This window comes from Tachypleus tridentatus, chromosome 7 (genome assembly GCF_004210375.1).
Source record: "Tachypleus tridentatus isolate NWPU-2018 chromosome 7, ASM421037v1, whole genome shotgun sequence".
NCBI lineage: Eukaryota > Metazoa > Arthropoda > Merostomata > Xiphosura > Limulidae > Tachypleus > Tachypleus tridentatus.
The window spans coordinates 150412923-150433213 of record NC_134831.1 but is presented as its reverse complement, the minus strand read 5'-3'; the positions used below and the strand labels follow the sequence as shown (position 1 = coordinate 150433213).

The window sequence follows — 20291 nt, the reverse complement described above, 5'->3', positions numbered from 1 at the left end:
AAACTTGCATAGTTTTATTCAGCATATTTACATAACAAACAAAGTTTAAGTAAAGTGATAATCATACCTCTGGAATATAGTAATTCGATTTTGGAGTAGAAGTACAAAATATTTGTTATTTGAAAGCAAATTGACATACAAATTGGTTTACTAAATGCTTGCAGAAATGATCATTGTGTGAAGTTCTTGTATTTTAAAATTAAAATAAGGAGCAGGTAATGAATTGTTAAGAAAGAGCTTTTTTATTATCAGATAAACAGTTCTTTTTTTTTCCATCTAATTATCACATTGATAGCAATTCTCATATTTGTAACAAAATTTTGGTTAATTGTATGCAGTTAAACTGAAGTAAATTTTAAAACAGAATGAATACTAACTGCAAGTTTTTAAAACTAAAAATAAATTTTTATTCTTTTTATAATAAGATAATATGTTTGGGTAATTGTTTTTTTGTAATACTTCCAAATTAGTGGTCTGACATGCTTTAGTGATAAAATATTTTGTTAGAATTGAATTTACAGTTTTTAATATTTTCAAAGTAATGGTTGTGTTATTAAAAGTTAATGTTAATATAACATTTTTGCAAATTGGAGAAAATACACAAAAATATGAACATGTTTTTCTAAAAAAACAGCATTTGCCTGCAAACTATGGCCATCTTCAGGCTTATGTGAATAAATTTTAAAAATAGTTTACTATTAGATTAAGAGATCTTATGTGTGTGATACAGATGTGCATGAAATCCATACATTTTTAAAAGTATTTAACAACAGTAACACGTAAAACGGTATTTTCTAGTAAAATTACATCACTTTATCGCTGACATTAATTTATGCTCCTGTGGGTTAATAGATGTAAGGAATTAGTTAAAAGTAAAATTGGTGGCAAAATATACTATATACATATGGTAGAAATGTCAATTAACCTATTCCTTATTTATGCCCACATTTGGTCAACTATTCATCTTGTATATTGTCTCTGTTTCCAATAGAAAGACTGTTTCATACCCTTTTTTAGAACATTCATGGTGTAGGTGGTAGCACCTAATTTCTTCAAAATCTGATATATCATGTACTAATGACTTTCTTATATCCTTGTTTTCTTATTTGAACAACATAATTCTTACCATTCCTACACGTGAAACATTATTCTAGTTTCTATATATTTTCATGTGGTACAGAAGTTTTTACTTAAATTAGTAAGATGTGTGTGATGTTTGATATGAATCTTATTGTAGAAGTGTTTGGTAAGTGTTTATCTGAACCACACTTTGAAGCTGTATTTTTGGCAGAATCCTTTTAAACTTTCTACTTGTTTCAGAAATATAAAGTTGAATCGAAATACATTGTTGTTTGCCTTGTTTTAGATTATATGGTGGTTATTTGCTGGTAACTTATTGGCTTAATTATTTAACCATTGGTTTAAACATTTCCACGTGAAACTTCTTCTTCTCTCTCTTTTTTGCAGTTCTTACTGATGTTATTTTCAGCAATCTCATGATATGATTTTTGATTGTCTGTTTTTATAGACTTCAGAGTGATTAGACATAAAATGAAGATACTTGTTTTGTATTTTATTCTTTAAAACACAAATTTGGTGAACTTTGTTAGTGATAGTGATCGGTACATTTAGAATAAAATATTGCATTCTCCATATTTGAGAACCTGGTAGTGTAATAAACAACTGAGATATTCATAGAATTATTCTGGTTTATTTGACAATTGTAGCTGTTCTATAAAAAATATGACTTGAGCTAATGAAGACAAAATGTAAGAAAAGATTATTTCATGAATAATCCATGTATGAGAGATCTTTCTTTATTTTTGTTACTTCATAAATGATATTGCACAATATACTAGAAAAATAATTACATAATGTAAGAAACATTTTTGAAAACAGTTGTTATCTTACAGTGTTTATTAAATGATTTAACTCAAAAGTTATCAGAAAGTAATGACCCCAAATAATCAATAAACTACCTTGCATATCAACCAAATGCATCTTATTATCTGATCTATTTCTGGAATGTGAAAATGGTTTTAAAAGATTTAGTTAAATCATACTTCAGTATGTGAAAAATAATAATATTAAATGGCAAGTTTTTGTTATATTTTTCTATACTTCTAAGTGTTGTTGGCAACTAGTCAAAATCTTTGTTAATAAAATAATGCTTTACATTAAAAAAATATTATCTTAGTTTAGATAGAAAAATAACATAAAATGATAATATGAAACCAAATTCTTTCTTTTAACAAATATTTGTTTAATTTCATTTTAAGGTTTCAGGTTTACCAGCATGTTTAAAAGCAGTGTGCTTACATAGTGGTATGTCAGATAGCCAACGTCAACAGGCTTCACAGGCAGTTTCTGATGGAAGTGCTCACATTCTTCTTATTTCACCTGAAGCTATCGTAAGTGCTGGATTTTCTGGCAGTAACATTCTTCCACAGAATCTTCCTTCAGTGGCTTTTGCTTGCATTGATGAGGCCCACTGCTTGTCAGAATGGTCACACAATTTCCGGCCATCTTACTTGCAGCTTACTAAAGTAAGCAATGTAAAACATTTTTACAACACAAAATTTTTTATGGTGTATTAGTGAGAAGTATATAGGAATAGAAAATCTAGTTTCTGAATTATAATGTTACAAGATGTGTTTTTATTAAGCATTTGGAAGTGTCTGTTCTTTTGGTGAGAATACATCACAAAAGAGATCCGTTTTATTGATTCATTGTGATATGTAAGTTATTTGTGTAGTTTATTAGCTAGAATTAAGTAGAAGTGAAATGTTGATATCAAGGTAATACAAACTTTGCACATAGGTAACTATCTCCCCAGTACATCTGTCTTAGTGAGTTGCTTGCCAATAGCCTTCAGAAAACTTTCAAATCAAGTCGGGAGATTTCTCACAAATTGTACTACTGAATGATGATGTTATTATGCAGCATTTAGCCCTTCACTACTGTGACGGCAACACAGCCTATCTGTGCACTAGCTTCTATAATTTTTACATATGAGATCTACATTTCTGTTCTTCAGAAGTGAACACATCAAATGTGTTTTTCTTTGTCAATTTAATGAGATTTACAAAGCTTATGAAACTTAATCTTCTTATTTTTTTTCTTCAAGCTTTGAACACTTGTTCATGTAACATTTTCTACTACTTGTGTGAGTGACTAATTTCATAACACAAATTGTGTAACAGTTATGGCTTTTGGAGGCTTGTTCCCTGGGGTGACATGGCAGTTGTTGTCGGCAGGGTATTTGTTATGCTGCCAGACTTTGGCTTTGCTCTCCAGTACCCACTTCTCCTGTCTATACCCGATTTGTTTTGTACACTAATTCTTTACCTTTCCTCTTCACACCTGCAGTCTGGAGCACTTCAGAGTGCCCCTGTAAAATTTACAAATGATTCTCATTCCTTTCACTCCTCCACTTCTACCATTGACTTTTTGTTCCTGGGGGTTGTTGAGAAGAGATACCCTTATATCTCAACTTCTTTTTTCTTTTATTTAATTCCTTTATTTTGTCCTGGTTGTATTTCTAATTTGATTAAATAATTGGCTGAGGCTGCCTGTCATCAACCTTGCTTTTGTACATGATTTTCACACTGTCCCAAACCCCACTTCCACTTTGTACCTTGGCTTAGTCTCTGATTCCCAACTTCCATGTCTACCTGACTTCAAACACATTGAGCTCTTCAGTGATATTTTCATTTTGTTGGATTCTGTGGGTATCTATCTATCAATGTTTGAGCTTCTGTGGTTACACTTTTCCATCCACCTAGGGGTTTTTCTGTTTTATACCCACAGACTTTCTAATTCCCTTCCCTCTTGTTTCCTTTCTCTTCCACATCCATCTATGTCCTCTGTCCCTTTGAGGCTGTGTTCATCACCACTTTCTCTCCTTATCTTATTCACCAGGGGAAGGGTTCAGTTTTTTTCTCTGCTGGGATGAGACTTCTCTCATCTGCTTATTATTATGAACCTTGCAATCACTAGGAGTCATGGCTATCCTACTCTTTCTGCATGTGAGATTTAGAGTGGTATCCATGGCTTCATGGGGATTGCTTATCTCTTTGGGACACACATGTATATACCTCCTCCATTGATCATTGCACAACCAGAGGTATGCCTCATTGGATTCTTTGGCTTCATTGGCTCTCCTGTTTCTTCCTAAATTTTAGTATTTTATATGGGTGGCTGGAATGATCCAATATTAATATCTGTGTTCCATTACATTCACCCATACTGGTCATACACTTCTTCATCTATACTTCCCCTTCTTGTTGAGGAGCATCCCTGAATGTCAATCATACATCTGGCACATGGATCTCCAATGAATTCTTTTTTCATATTCGTATGCTTGAAATTCTGGTAGAAAGCTGGGCATGATTCCATTATTACTTCTCCTAGTGGATAGTTTCATTAAATTCCTTTCTGACAACTTCATAGCTGTTCCTCAATTAAATGCCTTATGGGGATTGAATCCAAAACAGTCTTATTTTCTCACATAAAAAGCTATCTCAATCTTTGTTTGACCATTAAGCATTGCTAAAAACATTTTTGCTGCCAGTGCACCATTATACCCCATCAGTTTGGCACCATTTTTGAACAAGTTCATGCCATGTGACTACTCTCCACCAATTGTATTGCACCATCTATATTGGTACAGCTGTTTCAACTTATTCCTCACTTTTCTGACACACCATTGTTTAAATGTATGTGTTTTTGTCACATAAGACTATTTTTTATGAATGTGCTTTTTTCCTATTTCTGTTTGTGTTTTTTCAATAGTTTTATACTTTTGAGTTCACATTCACTTGTTTCAATTTTTGTTTTTTCATTTATTTCTTGTTACTGAATTATTAGATATGTTAGTGTTAATTTGTGATTAATGTAAGTGACAACTTCCCAGTATTGGGTTTAATTTTATCTGCTGAGGGAGGTACAGGACTTAATTTGCAGGGAGCTGGATTCATATATTCAGCCAGTGATTTTCATGTGACAGTGTTTCTGAAAATAGGATATAAGAAATGAGTAGATACGTTAGACTCCCTTTTTCTGGTACCAATCATCTGTTGCCATGCCAATCTTTGGTGAATTCTTCTTCTTTCTGTGGAATCTGTGGTATTACATGTCAATTGTCTTCTAAATTACTTTAAATTACTTATAAGTTAAATGTTGATTATTACTTTATATTTTTGGTAAATTTAATCATTTTTCTCATTCATTAATATTATACTTTGTTGACTCTGCAAATTTCCTGGTTTTCTTAGTCCATTATTAACAAGTACTTTACCTAGGTATTTTAAATTAACATATTAGTAACATATAATTTGCTGTTCTACTTGAATTAATTTTACTGATTATTAATGTGCTTTCTAGATTAATTTCATTGGTTTGCATGTTCATTATTATTACATACTTTGTGGACTTGGTATATTTAAATGTTTGTTTCATATTTATAAGCTTGTTGTTAACTAGATATGTTTAGTTAGTTTGTACCTTACATGTTACTACTAATAACATATTTCATTGTTCTATTTGAATAAGTTTTTTTTCATCAGTGTAGGACTCAATTACTGCTTTTGCATTATTTATAATTTCTACTAGTAATATAATCCATTGTTCTATCTGAATTTTTGTTTTTTCCTATAAACGTTAATTGTGTGCCTCATCATACTTTCATACTAATTTTTTGTCAGCATGGGACTTTAAATATTTGCTTTATTACACTACTGACAGGTTCATTTATTTTTCATTTGCAGGACTGAATTGAGCTTTGGCTTCATTTCTTACATTCATGATCCTAGAAGCCCCCATTTCTTCTGTTAATTTACAGTTCTGTGTTCCTCATAACAGTAGTACCCACTTCATAAATAATTATTTATTACTTTAACTTGGGTTTTCCAGTTCAAGGCCTTACAAAGTGGACTAACTTTGGCTATTTTAATTGTTTTATCAGGGTATAAAATATCTTGCTAGATATATTCACTCAATGAGTCTTTGCTCTCTTCTTTCAAGGAATGACTAGCTTTTGCTTTCTCCTGTTCACAGTTCAGGGACCACACCCTATGCTCCTACAGGATGCAAAATAGATTGGATTCCTGATGTCAGGGTGGAAGTTTCTTCTTTCCAACTTCAGTTGGGCACAGCCTTCTCCTCTTGGTCTTTGGATTGGTAGCAAACAGTTCATATGTCTCTCACCTTTTCTGATAGCCCAAGATGTTCAATGTTTTGATGATGTGAGCTTCCTTGGAAGCTCCCATTATCATGGGTCAGATTCAGATGAGTTCCCCTTGGTGGACACTTCTTGATCATTGGAATTTTTATTCAGATCCCTGACATGATAGTTAGACAGCATCCAAACCACAGTAGGAGTGCTGTTTACTCCACCTCATCTGGACTTACATCTGTTCACACCCCTCAGTGTGGATTCCTGTACATGGTGAGGGGACCTCCTAGGGAAGATTCTGTTCTTTCAATTTACCTCCTCTGATGTCTGAACATCCACCCACGTGTTTGTCGTGCATGACGACCTGTGAAGGGGAGGAGAAGATCCTGGTGGCTGAGGGGTCCAACCCTAACACACCACTTTATCCCTGAATTCCTGCAAACGTTCAGCATTGGGGTGGCCCTCCTTGGGACATTCAGCTGGTCCACTTGGGCTGGGGTCAACCAAGTACAAGTGTTGGAAGTTCTCAACAGGTGTTGTGGATATTGTATCTGATGCTGGTGTTTGAGTATAGTGCTCACAAAACCCTGGCATTGCTACAGTGTCCTTATTTGACATTTTTGTGTCCTTTCATAGGGATCCATGGTGGGTGGAGTCAGTGGGCATCGAAATTTCCCTTTTTTTATTGTGGATCCTCCAAATAAAAAATTAAATAAAATAGTGAAAAAACAGTCCATAGGTAAATGACCACGTCTTGAAGATTCTGAGCAGCAATCTTCAACATCTGTAACACCTGTACCTCATTTTCTTATATTACATTCTCTTTCAGACAGACCTTTGGGGCATATGTTTTCCTTTTTAATTCAGAAGGGAATAGAGGGACTTGCTGCCTCACTAAAATCAGTAAAGAAGCTTCGATCTGGTGACATATTGGTGGAAACATCCACATCTCAACACATTGAACTCCTCTTGCATTCAAGGTAACTGGGTCTATACCTATTGAGGTTACACCTTATGCTACTTTGAATTCATCATGAGGAGTTATTGTTGAGAGAGATTTGAAGAACATCCCCAAGATTCTTGCTGGTTTCTCCATTCAAGGAGTTTCTGCTGTGAGGCATATCTCCACTTGCAAGGATGGAATTAGGATGCCAACCAATATCTTCATTCTAACATTTACATCACCATGCTCACCAGCCACCATCAAGGCAGGTTATCTTATTTGCATAGTATTGCCATACATTCCAAACCCTCTCCGATGTTTCCAGTGTCAGCAGTTTGGTCACTCAAAGATGTCACGTCAGGATTCCTTGACGTGTGCTCATTGCATCAATTGCAATGGCTCTCACCCATCCTACTTTCGTTCTTTCCCTAAATGGTTGGAAGAAATAGAGGTGCAGCATTTGAAAACAATTCATGGCATTACTTATCCTGAGACTTGAAAATTGCTCTCCACCTCTTCATCTCGGATGTATGCTGTTGAACTTTGTTCCACAATTACAGTGGGAGTGTAGGAAGATTTCTCTGTGCCTCCAAAAGAATCGTTCTCAAAACAAATGAAAAACCCTTTAACCTCCATGGTTAAAAAATTGATGAAACAACTTCAATACTCATCTCTGTCCCTTACGTACATTCCAACAAAACCCAAGATCCACATCCTTTGGTTCCGGGTACAGACATCTTCTCCCATCTCAAGATACAAAACAACCATTCTTTCATGTCCTCAGTCACTGAAAGTCCCCTTCCAACAGCAAAGACATGTCCCATCGACCCAGGGCAGGATCCATAGAGTTCGATAGACCTCTCTTGAATAAGGACAGTAAGGAAAAAAGACGTGGTCATAAACAGAAGGGTTCTCCACCCATTTTGCCTACACGTAATTAAAAATGGCCAGCTTGATACGATGGAACTGTCAACATTTACGTTCTAATCTGGATGACATCAAAACACTGATTGCTTCCTATCATCCTTACAGGAAACAGTTCTGAAACCTGCTGATACAGTCAAGAGTGCATGGAGGGGTGGCACTGTTGGTTGGTCAGCATGTGCCTACCCTGTCTTTGTCACTCGACATCCCTTTGGAGGCTGAAGCCATCCATGTTTCCTTGGGTCGTACCATCACTGTTTGTTCTCTCTACCTATCACCTGGAGAGACATATGATCAATCATATGTTCTCATTGAACAGTTGCCAGCTCCCTTTTTAATCATAGGGGACTTTAATGGGCATCAACCTCTCTGGGGAAGTGCTGATATTGATAGGGAGGGGTCACTCTATAGAGCAAATGCTCTCTGATCACAACCTTTCTTATTTCAATACCAGTTCTTCTACTTATTTTCATGCACCTAGTCAGTTTTTTACTACTATTGATCTCTCAGTTTGCTCCCTTTCATTATTCTTCCATTTTTCATGGAGTGTTGACAATAATCCATGAGGCAGTGATAATTTACTTATAATTTTGAGAAAGACTGGCCGTGGTGGATGTCACCCAACCCCACGTGCCCAGGTGGTAGCTGGGTCAGGCAGATTGGTCCTCTTTTACTGCTCTCGCAAAACTTAATTGTGCCATCGTCTGTCAGCCATCAGTAGACGACTGTGTGGCAGCAGTAACTGACTGTATTATACAAGCAGTTGCTCAATGTATTCCTAAAACCTCGGTACGTTTTCCAGAAGAAATCTTGGATTAAGTTCACAACTGGCATATCTTTTACCACCAGAAAAGATTAGAAAGGTTCGCGGGCAATAATTTCTATCCCTCTCTCGATCTTACTCTCTGGTGGCCAGGAAGTTGATACCCAGAGCATTGCCAGTACTCTAAAGTGAAAGCTTTTGCTGGGTATCTAGCACTTCTGCTTCCTCCACCTTTTCAGCCATCAAGACTCAGGCAGAGCGATCACCTCTTTTCTTTCGAGCTGATTGTCTCTATGACTATAATCGTGCCTTTACACTGATGGAACACAAATTGGCCCTTCATCGGTTTGGCACTACATCGGTTGAACCTGATGATGTACACTGTGACATACTGCTCCATCTATCTCCTGTTTCTCTTGCAATTCTTCTAATTGTTTTTAACTGGATCTGGCAGAAGAATGTTTTTCCTGATGCCTGGTATCAGGCTATTGTCCTACCTTTCTGTAAGCCTGGGAAGGATCCCAAGGTTCCTTCAAACTACCATCCAATTGCTTTGACAAGTTGTCTCTGTAAAACCTTGGAGAGGATGGTTAATGCTTGTCTTGTTTGGTTCCTCGAATTAAAGAACCTCTTCTCGCCTACCCAGTGTAGGTTCCGACAACAGTGCTCCACCACGGACCATTTTATTTGACTTGAAATGTCAATCAGAGAAGTCTTTCTCACATGACAACATCTTGTATCAATATTCTTTGAAATTGAGAAGGTTTATGACACAACATGGAGGTATGGCGTTTTTTGAGACCTCCATATATATGGGTTACGTGGCCATTTGCTCATTTTTATTAGAATTTTTTAATAGGCAGGAGATTCAAAGTTTGTGTGGGTTTAACACTTTCACGTTCTTTTCTACAGGAACATGGGGTCCCTCAGGGCCATGTTTTGAGGGTCACACTTTTCAGCATAAAAATTAATGCTATCACTGAACAACTCCCTCTTACTATTGCAAACGAGCTCTATGTCAATGACTTTCACATCTCATGTCAGTCGTCGAACATGAAGTATATTGAGTGGACCACAGGAAACGGCTTTACTTTCTCTCTCTCTAAAACCGTTTGCATGCACTTTTGCCGCCAACAGAGTATTCACCCTGATCCTGAACTCTGCATCGGTGAAGTTGTGCTGCCTGTAGTTCCTGAGACAAAGTTCTTGGGGCTTATCTTTCACTGTAATCTAACCTTTATACCACACATCAAGCAGCTACGGGTCAAATGTACAAGAGCACTGAACATCCTACGTGCCCTCCCTACCACCACTTGGGGAGCAGATCAATGTTCTGTGCTAAAAATATATTGTGCTGTTATTTGATCGAAACTCAAATATATTCCAATGACAGTGCTCTCTTGAGGACTATTCATTTTTGCCTAACCAATATTACTTCTTTTATGTCTTTTGTCTTCAGATCATCTATTTCCCAGACCTGGCTATCTCTGCTTTCCACCTGGTCTGGTATTATACTTGTCCTGATGCTCACCCACCTTATCTTGAGTCTTGATCTTGTCTAGAGATATTCTGTCATTTGCTGTTGGTGGTACCCATCTGGCTGGCTTCAACTTGGTTACCTCTTTTTTTTTCTCTCTTCTTCTTATTTCTTCTTTCTTCTTTTTTTTCCCACCTGACAACCCAACCTTCTCTTTCTCTACCACTTATGCACTACATTTTTTGAACAGCACAGATATCTTGTTGTGTATGTTTGCACTTGACAATAAACATTTTCCAACTTCTTTCTATCATAGAATGTTGTTCTTTCACCTTCATGTTTGTATTAGTCTGGCCTGTCACCCATTATATTGACTTTCTCTTCTGATTATTCTTCTCCTTCCATGAGAGTGGTGGAGGTGGCTGGTGATATTAGCTCATCTGTTGCCACCTTTCTCCTGATTGTTCTACTGTTGGAAAATGGGAATTAAGCTGGAGTGTGAGTAATTAGCCATAACTGGTGGTATTTTAAGGTGAGATTTGCAGTCAGATGAATTATCTGTCTTGTCAAAGGATGTTTTAAAGTAACTGAACCCATCCATGTGGACTTTAACAAACAGAAGACAGTTATTTAAAAATCAAGATATAAATATGGTAATCTATAGGGTAATGTAAATTAATATGTTACACAGTACTGTAAGAAACAGAAAAGAAAAAAGTAATTTGTTTTGTCAAGTAGATTCTCAATTAATCAAATCAATCTGTGTGGACTTTTAACGATGAAAGAGAACCATTTAGAGTTTCAGATATAACTGTGATATTTCAGAGAGTAAAAAATTTTTACACATGCATTTGACTTGTTTTGAATACATTATTTTTTTAAAAAATGGATTGTTTGCTGTATGTTTATTTTTTAAATATATCACCAACATGTCACAGACACCTACTGTAAAAGAATCCAAACCTGCATACTTGAATACCTTGACAAATCTCAGTTCAAACATATTTCTCAGTCTTCTTGCTTGTGGTTGCCATTGTTCAAATCATTATGCTGTTTCCTTTGTCCTTATGTATTTATTTCCCTAGACTGGTCTCCTTTTTTGGTCTTTAGTCTCTCAAGGAGGAGATCTGTAGTCTACACACTATCTTTAGGCAAGTAAGTACATTCTTATTTAGTTTCTACCATTTGCTTCCACAACCCTACAAAGTGACTGGTGGTGCCTAGGGTACACTTGTTTTCCAAAATTTCACATCAAGTCAGGGTAAACGGAAAGTCCTCATACCATCTGCTCTGGCTCCATATGTGTTCACTGTTGAAATAGAGTCATCTGTAAGACCACTTGAGGTATCTTCATAATATAGTCTGATACATATCTAATGTATAATCAAGACCATGGCTCTTTCATTGTCTATAATGGCAAAAAACCAGCACCAGAAGAATGCACTGCTTGCTTTCATAGCTCACACTTGAGTGATAGATCATGGGGAACTCTCACTGATTGGGATCCACCTCCTACCATTGACTGGACAACAAATCCATAACAACACCTAGGTATGAATAAGAGTTGATTCACTACATTTGTATTTCATTTTACTACTGTTGTCTGGATGTCAAGTTCTGGGGAAGCCTGGTATTGGTTGGTTACTGGGTGTGTGGCATGTATCCTGTCTGAATTTTATTTCAAAAAGGCAAAAATTAGTCAGTAAAATGTGTTCATGTAAGGGCATTTAAACATTTTTAAAATTTATTTGTTGGTAAGTCTGCAAAGTGTTGAAGTCTCTTGTTTCAATCTGTTTTGGCAACAATTGAAATGTCTTTGGTAATATTAAAATAATTAAAAAACATATGATGAAACTTTGTGGGATATATTTATGTGTAGAACATATATTTTATAGCATAATTAATCTGACATAATTAAAGTTCTGAAAAACATAATTTCAGTTGCATCAAATTCTTAATTTTGTTAATGTAACAGATACTGATGCAAAAGCTTGGGGTCAGATGTATTCTTGGCTTAACAGCAACAGCCAATAGATCAACAGCTTGGAGCATTGCTGAGACCTTAGGACTGTCAAATCATGATGAAGCAATCATTGGAACAACATCCTTGCCAGAAAATTTAATTTTGTCTGTGTCTAAAGATAGTCAGAAAGATGAGGTAAATTTCTTTCCTTATGTTTTGGAAATTTATGTTTCATTAACATATCATCATTCCATCAATGCATTTTGTAAAATGAAAAAAATCATAAGATATATCTACATAAAGTCTCATATTTGTGAATGTAAACATTCTCGGCCTTAACTCCTGTTAAGACATTGAGAAACAGTTTTGTATCAGTACAAAAAAAAAACTTTAAAAGTTCATTCACCATCCCGTTTTCTACAATAGCATGTATAAATATATTATCTGAATTAATAAAGATCATTCATTTTGTGCATTACTGTATGTTCAGTTTCTTACACAATGGCTATCTGTGCTAGCCATCCCTAATTTAGCAGTGTAAGACTAGGGGGAAGGCAGCTAGTCATCACCACCCACCACCAACTCTAGGGTTACTCTTTTACCATTGAATAGTGGGATTGACCATTACATTATAATGCCCCCACAGTTGAAAGGGCAAACATGTTTGGTGCGACGGGGATTCGAACCTGCGACCCTCAGATTACAAGTTGAACACCTTAACCCACCTGGCCATGCCAGACCTGGATTTATAATTACTTTGTAGTAAATATTTTCTTGAAACTCCTGTTATCAAGTGGACCTGTACCATTGCTATAACATTAACACAGTTTTACCTGAATATACTATACTTCACTATGGTACATTACTTCATCTCACATAAATATCTATTTTCCTTTTGTTTTTGCATGTCACAAATCTTCAGCTGCCATGTACCTTACAATCAAATAGTTCAAGTGTATCTTGTATTTAAATCTTTGTGCAACAACCCTCTGCCAATAGGAGTGTGACACACTCCTGACGCATGTAACTCCATCTGCTCTATTCTACCACACTATCACTTCTTGTTTGGCATTACTTGTGTCAAGACTTTTTTGTTGTTGTGCTCTTCAATCATGTTTTTTCATTCAACTTAATTTTTTTTATAGTAATTCCAATTGGATTTGATTTTTTTTTGCAGAAGTTTATAAATTTTTTAACAACCTATTTTATGTTATATCCTGATGTTGCCCTATTCCTTCTAAACATAAGTCTATTTTGGTTAACAAGGATTTTGACAACCTTTTTCCTCCATCTTATTTTGCAGTGTCTTTTTGTGCCCTTATTACTGAGGAATCAGCTAGGATTAATATTAATACTTTTTTTCTACCCATGATTTCTCAGGTATATTCTCTTTTATCTATTTCCCCAATTTCATATAATCCTCTTACTTCTTTGTTACATAATACCCCACTTCTTTCAGTAATTGACTTTCCCCTCTTCCCTAGGTGTTAAGGTTCAAGCAGAACGTTTTGTTTATCAGATTGAACAGATTGAAAGATCATATCATATCAACATCATTGAGATTCTGGCTATACGTCATGCTTTGGATCATTTTCTTTGTCTTGCCAAGAATCATCTGGTCGTGATTCATTCCAGCAATTCTATATTGGTGGGTTATATCAATCACCAAAGTGGCACCTGTTTTTGTTCCTTTGGTGGTTAAACTGTGGATCTCCTTTTTTTGGACCCATGTGCTCAATATTTATTTTCTGGTATGCCATATTCCAGGTGTATTCAGCCTTGTTGATGATGAACAAAATTTATCCAACAGATAATCTTCTTCTTGTTGCATTGTATTTTATAAATTATTTGGTGTTGTGTTTGTCAGTGTAGTTTTTACATAGTATGGACTTTAGTTTTGTCCCTGGTTTTTGAATAAATTTGGTGTTTACTGAAATGTTGTGTTTTGTTACAAGTTTTTTCCAAATGTTGATTATTATTTTTTTGCTGATGTCAGGAACATATGGTATGCAACAGTATAAGGTTTTGTATTTTGTTGTATCTTGGGATTTATTGTTGTTGGTCTAGGAGTGTGTATATAATTTTTTCCAGGGTTTTTTGAGGAAATTTACTGATGTTAATGAAGTGTTGTTTTATTTTGTTGATTTCATGGTAATTTTATTGGGTGAGTATAGTTTTGTGGCTGTGTTTTGGTTTCTTAATATGTTGAGTTTTTGTTTTGTTTCATCTGCTGTGTTTTAGGGAATGTATAATCCAGTATGGATGAATTTTCTGTGGATTTCTGTTTTTAATTGTTATCAGTTCTAGCGATCTTGAGGTTAAGAAATGCTGTTTGATTAGTTTTTTCCTATTCACAGATGTACTTAATGTTGGGGTGTATCAAGTTAACATGATTGAAAAAACTAAGTGTGTGTTCTGTAGATGTGAATCCAGCAATTGTATCATCAACATGCCTGTACCAGTATAGTGGTGGGTGTAAGGCTGAATTGATTGCTTGAGATTCAATCTGTGTCATAAAGATGTTGGCTAGAACTGGTGACACGGGATTCCTTATACTTAGGCCATTTATTCGTAGGTAGTTTTGGTAGTAGTAAATTCTATAAGGGTTGCTAATTGGTTTCTGGGGGGTGTGTATCAATGGGTTGAGGTCTTGAATATGAAGTTCTAAAGCTATCTTGCAGGCTTCAGTTGTTGGGACTTCTGTGAAGAGGGAGATCACATCAAAACTGGCCATTATGGCTTCATGGTTTAGTTGATTAAGAATATATTTAAAGTTAAAAGAGTCTTTGAAAAAGGAGCCGGCTGATGTTACATATTTAGAAAATGCCCACGCTATATATTTACCGAGGTTGTAGTTAAATGATTCATAGGCCGACATTATGGATCATAGTGGACAGTCGGGTTTGAGGGTGTCGTATGGTTGTGTGCATGAGTTGGTCTTTTATAGTTAAGAATAAATGTTTTCTGAGATTTTGTTGGGTTTTTTTCATTTGTTGTAGCATTTTGATTAATTGGCTTTGATGTGTTTTTGTTGGATTTGGGTTTAGTAGTTTAAATTTGTTTGTATCTCATAAGATGTTCATTTTTGTGATGTATTTGTGTTTGTTATAACTTTTAGAAGTTTGATGTTGTTGTCTTGTTTTAAGTTGTTTGTATAAGTAATATCTTTTTGTATGATGTTGGTTTTTTAGTTTTCTTTTCTGTGAAATTATGTTGATAGTTTTGTGTGAAAATTCTTTGAAAAGGTTGTTTAAGATACTGTTTTGAGGTGTTTTGGAGAAATATATGTTTTCAGTTCTACCTGGAATGATAGGTGGAATTGTTGTCAAAGTTTTCTTCTTTCTGGTGGTTGTTTTCTGTTGTTTTGTTGGTGTTTTCAATTTGTGTATAGTGGATCACCAGTCTTCTACCTAGGTCTTCCAGACAGGCTTTCATTTTGATAGAATGTTTTTAGTTCTTTGTTGAGTAGATGTATATTTTCGTTGCTTAATTTTCAGTCAGATCTGTTAATTACAAGGTTTGGTGGTGGTTCATCGTGTTGGCTTCTTTTATGTTGTTGGCACCTTAATTTAAATATCTAGTGTCTTGTCGTGGCACACCTTCTTTTCTTTGTCGTTCTTACTATTGAGGTGATTGATGTTGCATTGTGTGAGTCCATAAGTGTCTGGTTGAATGCAGAAGACCAGTTGATAGTCTAGATTCATTTTTTTGTTTCTGCAGGTCATTTAGTTCTTTATATTTAGAGTTTAACATGGCTTTTAGTAGTTTTTTTTCTGTAAATTATGGATAATGTTTGTACACTGCTTAAAATTCTTTGATACTCTTATCTTCACAAAATTAGGAATTAGTGTTTCCTTTCTGCACTTTTGAATAAAATAAATGTCATTTCTTCTAATGATTTTTTAATTTAAGTTTCTTAGTTTTGTTAGGATTGCAAGAGCGTGTACTGTTAACAATGGCGTAATGTGTGTAAGTTCAGGCATGGTGGAGTTTAAACAGATAACAATATAAAGTAACTCCTTTATATCTATACTGATTAATAACCTAACATCCAACTGCAATGCCCTCTTCAATCCCATACCCATTTATACTCTCATCCCTAAGATGTGTCTGGCAATGGTCACTTGCAAACTCTCTTTCTCAACTTGAAGATGACCTACAAAGGTCAAAATGTTGTTCTCTCTTTATCAATAAAAAGTGTTAATACCCATACCAGCCATTCTAAGATACAACCCCTGTCTTTGTACTCAATTTTTCACTTATCATTTAAGACTTATTTCCTTCTCCTATTGGCCTGTAGACATCATCAATCTGATTTATTTACCAATCGACATTTCATGTATTTTTTATCATTTCACATATATTCTACTTAATCTGGATTGATCTTCCCTTCTCAATAATTTAGTAGCATGGAGGTAACTTCTCCTCCTTGCTGATTTTCCTACCTTTTATTTCTCACATGTATCATCAGTTGGATCTAGATAAGCTACTGTGTCCTGTATGTACTGATTATCATTATGTTGCCTGCACAGCTTCCTTCTCTTTGTGACCTTTCTCCTTCCACTCTGACCAATTGGGTTCAGCTTTTCATTTGACTGACTTATTCTTCCTTATCTTCTTCTTTCCATAGTTTGTTCCAGATATATTCTCATCAGATCAGGCACCTCATATTTTCCTTGGTGTCTCATCTCCATTATCTTTTGGAGGATATTCTTTAGTCAGGAATGTGGACTACGTCACTTCTCACTATCTTCACTGTTGGGTTATTGTATTCCACCTGTTAAACTGTGACTGGGTAAGTTATCTTTTGTGTGTATGTGTTTATGTGCCTCTTCTTATTCAGAGGTATTCCTCTTTTCTTACTCTATGGATACTGCTCTATGGTGAGTGGTCCCTGATCAGGTATGCTTCAAATAATCCACACTGTCAAGCCATATTGTAGGTTTTTCTCATGACATATTTGTTTCATTAATTTGCTTGCTCTGGATCATACAAGTTTATCTGAGAGAATGTTGTAGCTTTGGAGTGAGATGTCATAATTGCAGTTCACCTCTTCAATAGAGATCTCTCATCCTAACCCCACATGGATGTTGGTTCCCAGTGACTGGATTTTGAATTCAGAGCTGAACTAATCAACATAGGCCCTCACACATGTATTACAAGTGTCTCTGTTCCTTACTCAATTAAATTACTGTTCCCTCCATCTATGTTGGAGGTCACTGTGATCAAACTTGCATATTAACATGGTTCTTCCTCTTATGATATCCCATTATGATTTTCATACACCAAGGATATCGTTGCACTGGGGGCAGTTACTGTCAGATGGTTTTGAGTTGATTTGCTATGCCAGTTGTCTGGATGCTGGGTTCCTGGATTGGTCAAACAGTTTATCATATTGGTATTATGTATCTTGTTCACAGATCAGGGGGGTTAAAAATTTCCTCTGTTCTGCTGAACTTGAGGCAGAGATAGTAAGATTCTTTTTTCTACCCAACATGGATGTTGGTTCCCAGCCAGTGGCTGGGATGTGGATGCATTTGGCTTGTTGTGAACTGTCCATTTCGCACTAGCTACTCTACATTTAAGGGCACATTCTTTTGTTCTCTTCCACATTAATGTATTCTGTAAGATTGAGATAATTGTGGTTCATATCGCACTAGCTACTCTACATTTAGGGGCACATTCTTTTGTTCTCTCCCACATTAATGTACTCTGTGAGATTGAGATAATTGTGGTTCATATCCTTATACAACCATTGTTCTTTATTTGGTTATGCTCATCCCATTTTCTACACATCTTTTCACAATTGGCAAAGAGTATATCTGGTATAGAGGTAGTGTGGTCTCCCACATAATATTCTCTAATGCAAGAATTTACTCTTTTAAGGTATTCTTCAGACACTTTAAAGGAATGCTTCCTTGTTTTGTTTTTTTTATCTTGCACTTTCCTCCACCTATTTAATGCAATATTCTAGCATTTTATATGAGCAAGCAGAGGTTACGTATATATATAGGAAGTTATTTTTCTGGTAGATACTTACTACTACTCACATTTCCCACCTTTCTCCCCACTGAAAACCATTGTTTCTAATTTATATTAGAACTCATGAAGAGATAGTTTGGTAGAATAGAAGTTACATGTGTCAGGAGAATGTTGCATTCCTATTGGTGGAGGATTTTTACATGATGATTTACATTCGAGATGTAGTTGAATCATTTAACTGTAAAATACATGAGAACTCAAGGCTTCTTGCATGTGAGAAAATATTTTTCATGTAGAGGGCAGCAATGAACAGAAATAGGTATTTATGTAAGAGGAAGTGTGTACCTATTGGAAATGTATTTTCAGTACAGGAAAATTATAACATTTTACTTTAAACTGTTATTCCTACATTTGTAACTTCTTTCTTTCTGTCACAATCAAAATATGCAAACTTTTTAACACTCCTACGCAAAGACGTTTCTAGTCCTGATTTCTCCAAGTCCGTTCCCCTGGCTGTGGTTTCGCTAGATAGTAGATAGGGACAGTGGGAATCTCATTAATCCATTCATTAATGGATTTAAATGGCAATTTCATTTAAATACAAAATTATTAGCCTAATATTAATAACCTTTCAAGTTGCTCTGGGGCCTATTAGGCCCCACTTTTCGTAGGAGTGTTAAAAGAATAAAGAGCTTGTATAACAAAGGTCACTTGTCAGACTGACTTCATCTTGGTAATTGATGGAGCTTAATTACTAGTGATTAAAACTGATTAAATTTGTAATATACCTGATTTTATTTCAATTTTATTTACAGTTTTTGTGTTTTTGATTGATGAAAATGTTAAGTGTTTATTTTTAAAAGCTGTATCTTCCTGTATGTATGTATGTATGAATATATTTTTCTCAAATAAGTCTTATAAAACTGGTCAAATATTTTTTTATTAGGCATTGATCAATCTTCTGCGAGGAAAACGATTTGAGTTTTGTGAATCTGTAATTGTATATTGTACAAGGCGAGAAGATACAGAGCGTTTGGCTGTATTGATTCGTACCAGTTTGCAAGATGTTCAGTTGGGTTCCTCACAACCACAAGCAGGCATAAGAAAGGGAAAAATCCGAGGTATTGTCATTCTAGTATAATTGTATTTAATTTATGAATGTCATGCATTGTGATATTTAGTACTGAACAAAATAGAGTTATGAAATTAATTTGCCTGCTCTTCTCTTCTCCTTTGATTTTATTATACTTCACATGCATCACTTTATTAATTCTATTAATACAGTGAGAGTACTTAATACCAAACCTTGTTCCTGTGAAGCTTTATATAGTAATATGTACTATAATGACAAATTTATTAAGTGTGCATCTTTAAGAAATTTGGTAAGGTTTTTACTTTTAGTAAACATTACAAGTCTTTATTATAAATGTACAATGTTTTGATATGATTATGTTACCGTAATCTTGTCAAAACACCATAATTTTTTTATAATAATTATCTTCATTACCCATTCACTTTGTCTCTAAATTTGATTCTTCTTAAATGTGGGTTTCTCATCATCAAATTACACATGTTATAAAGTATTTTTAATAAAACGTTTTCATTGTAATTACAGTAATTCTGACTGGTCTGAGTATAAGGTGATTTACACTGTTAAGAATAAAAACATTTCATCTCACATTTTGTATTTAATTTACATAACCTCTAGAGCCTCCTAATTAAATATCAAAGATTATTTTTAGGTAAAATCAATATTTTATCTATTAATTTCTTTACCTAACACTAAGTATAGTACAAGTGAAATGAAATAAAATGAACTTATCCTTTTTCTTCATCTTCTTTCCGGTCCAGCATGGCCAAGTGGTTAAGACACTTGACTTGTAATCTGAGGGTCGAGGGTTTGAATCCTTGTCACACCAAATATGCTCGCCTTTCAGCTGTGGGGGCATTATAATGTGATCTTCAATCCTACTATTCGTTGGTAAAAGAATAGCCCAAGAGTTGGTGGTGGGTGGTGATGACTAGCTGCATTCCCTCGTTTAACTTTGTGCAAAATTCAAAACA

General features: G+C 35.1%; 1 protein-coding gene across 6 annotated transcripts in view; it reads left to right on the top strand.

Moving 5' to 3' along the window:
- Positions 1-20291, top strand: part of RecQ4 (RecQ4 helicase) — an 82760-nt gene that overhangs the window by 44835 nt on the left and 17634 nt on the right. For 3 of the 6 annotated variants that reach the window (XM_076514734.1, XM_076514735.1, XM_076514733.1), the window contains 3 exons: positions 2280-2546; positions 12258-12440; positions 19174-19348. In XM_076514734.1, the coding sequence (XP_076370849.1) occupies positions 2280-2546; positions 12258-12440; positions 19174-19348 (625 nt within the window). The remainder of the gene's footprint in view (positions 1-2279; positions 2547-12257; positions 12441-19173; positions 19349-20291) is intronic. The other 3 variants (XM_076514738.1, XM_076514737.1, XM_076514736.1) reach the window with 2 other exon arrangements.